The following is a 2,006-nucleotide window of genomic DNA, read 5'->3' as shown; positions in this document are numbered from 1 at the left end:
TTCTGAAGTAAACACTAAAAATATCAGGTAACTTCTGCATTAAGATTTCTGCCATCTGAAGTGCTCCAACTACTATCTTCAGGTCTTGGCTTGATAGCATGGAAGCAATGTGACTAAAAAAAGAAAGCATTTTGTAAATAGAACATCTGTCTGAATTTGATAATTATTTTTGGTCATACTACTTTAAATGTGAGAGCAAAATATTTTTAATCGTGAAAGTCCACTAAAACTAAAATTTGTCTTAAATGCTCAACTTTTGCATTTATTTTATTATAGCGTACAAATATAAAAAAAGACAACAAAATGCTCAAGAGACTCCAAATTGCTTTATGCATCCTTTTTTAAATAAAATATTAAGTATTTCTGAAATTAGTTGCAGTGACTTCAATATCTAAAATGTTTTACATGAACACACCTTGAAACAGCATGATTTTTCAGGACGTCCTTCAGAAGTTCAGCATCAGCAAAATAAATTATCCTAAGAATTGCTCTAAGGCACTTATGTCTGACCGCAGGTCCTGCTGAGGAACTATACACTTCATAAAGAACACCAAATAATGTCTTAATAAAAGACTTAGCCAGTTCCGGATCCTCTTTCATAAGCTGTGCTCGAGCATCATCCTTCTTTAACTCTGAATATCCACCTGTTACAAAAAATGTACAATCCTAAAGTTACAGACTTCAGAAACAAAATGAATACTATAAAGCATTCAAACTGATGTAATTATTTAAAATGCTGTAAAACATTTTTGATTACAAAACAATTCCACTTATCTAATGTGGTCAACTGGGGTCTATAAAGATAACAAAGGGATCATTAAGACAAAATTTAGCTAGCTAAAAAACCAGTCACCACTCTGGCCAGATGAAAAGAACGAGGCACCATCACTGTGCCTCTTATTTTACTAATTTATGTTCAACAAAATATTGGGATTATTTCAGTATTAATCAGTTAAACCACTGGTAAGAAATAAACAGTTTAAGAAATTAACCGTGACTATTTAGTTAGAAGGTATGGAAAAACAAGATGATCTGTCACTTTGCTTAGCAAGAACAAGATGTAGAGGAAAGGTAACTGACAAAAAGTAAACTCTAGACCAGGGGTTGGCAAAAAATGGTCTGAAGGCCCAATGTGGCCCATCACCTATTTTTGAAATACATTTTATTGGAACACAACTATGTACATTTGTTTACATACTGTATACGACTGTTTTGGAGCTACAATAGCAGTGTTGGGTACGGGGACTGCGTGACCCACAAGGCTTAAAATATTTACTAGTCTGGCCCCTTTCAGAAAGTGTGCCAATCCATGCAAGCTAAGCTAGAGCTGCAAAGGCAGTGGACTAAATCCTTGAGGAGAGAAATGTCAGAAACTTAAAAATCATCTATTCCTCATTAGTTAAATGAGAATTTTGGTGGAAAAGTTTAAAAATAAAAGGTTGAAAAGAACTAATCTGATGGGTGTGGGTAGATTCAAAGATAGAACTGAGATAATAAGATCAGCTTTAAAAAAAAAAGAAATTCCGATAAGAGTCCGAGACACAACAAACCATTTAAGTAAAAAAAAAAAAAAAAAAAAACTTATCATGGGGAAGATTTTAGTTAATATTGGCTCATCTGTCAAGTAAAGCACATAAAAACAACAATTACTATGATGCTACTGTCTTAAGCTTAATAAAGACACTCAATGAAAGACTTATTATTGCAAATATCATTCATATGACAATACTATTTTAACTTAAAAGGAGGTACTTACTAGTGTTAGTATTGGCTAAGGGGTTAGGTTTTCTCTGAATGGCACGTGCTGTTCCCGTGTCCTCATTGATTTGCTGCATAGAATTAAAATCAATAGTATAAACTCGTCCCAGAGTGGACAAGCTTATCTCATCCTCACCGACCTGATGGGCTGCCTGAGAGCAAAGAGAGAGAAACCTTGAATATAACCATGGAGAAATGTATACACTTAAGACACAGTGGGAACCCTCCATAAAAACTAACTTACATAT

General features: G+C 33.9%; 1 protein-coding gene across 1 annotated transcript in view; it reads right to left on the bottom strand.

Moving 5' to 3' along the window:
• Positions 1–2,006, bottom strand: part of TRIP12 (thyroid hormone receptor interactor 12) — a 132,518-nt gene that overhangs the window by 35,424 nt on the left and 95,088 nt on the right. The window contains exons 20-21 of the mRNA XM_023532935.1: positions 416–644; positions 1–113 (exon numbers count right to left, since the gene is read on the bottom strand). Coding sequence (XP_023388703.1) covers positions 1–113; positions 416–644 — 342 coding nt within the window. The remainder of the gene's footprint in view (positions 114–415; positions 645–2,006) is intronic.

Source organism: Pteropus vampyrus, unplaced genomic scaffold (genome assembly GCF_000151845.1).
Source record: "Pteropus vampyrus isolate Shadow unplaced genomic scaffold, Pvam_2.0 Scaffold93, whole genome shotgun sequence".
In the NCBI taxonomy this organism is placed as follows: Eukaryota; Metazoa; Chordata; class Mammalia; order Chiroptera; family Pteropodidae; genus Pteropus; species Pteropus vampyrus.
This window is presented reverse-complemented; position numbering and strand designations above follow the sequence as displayed.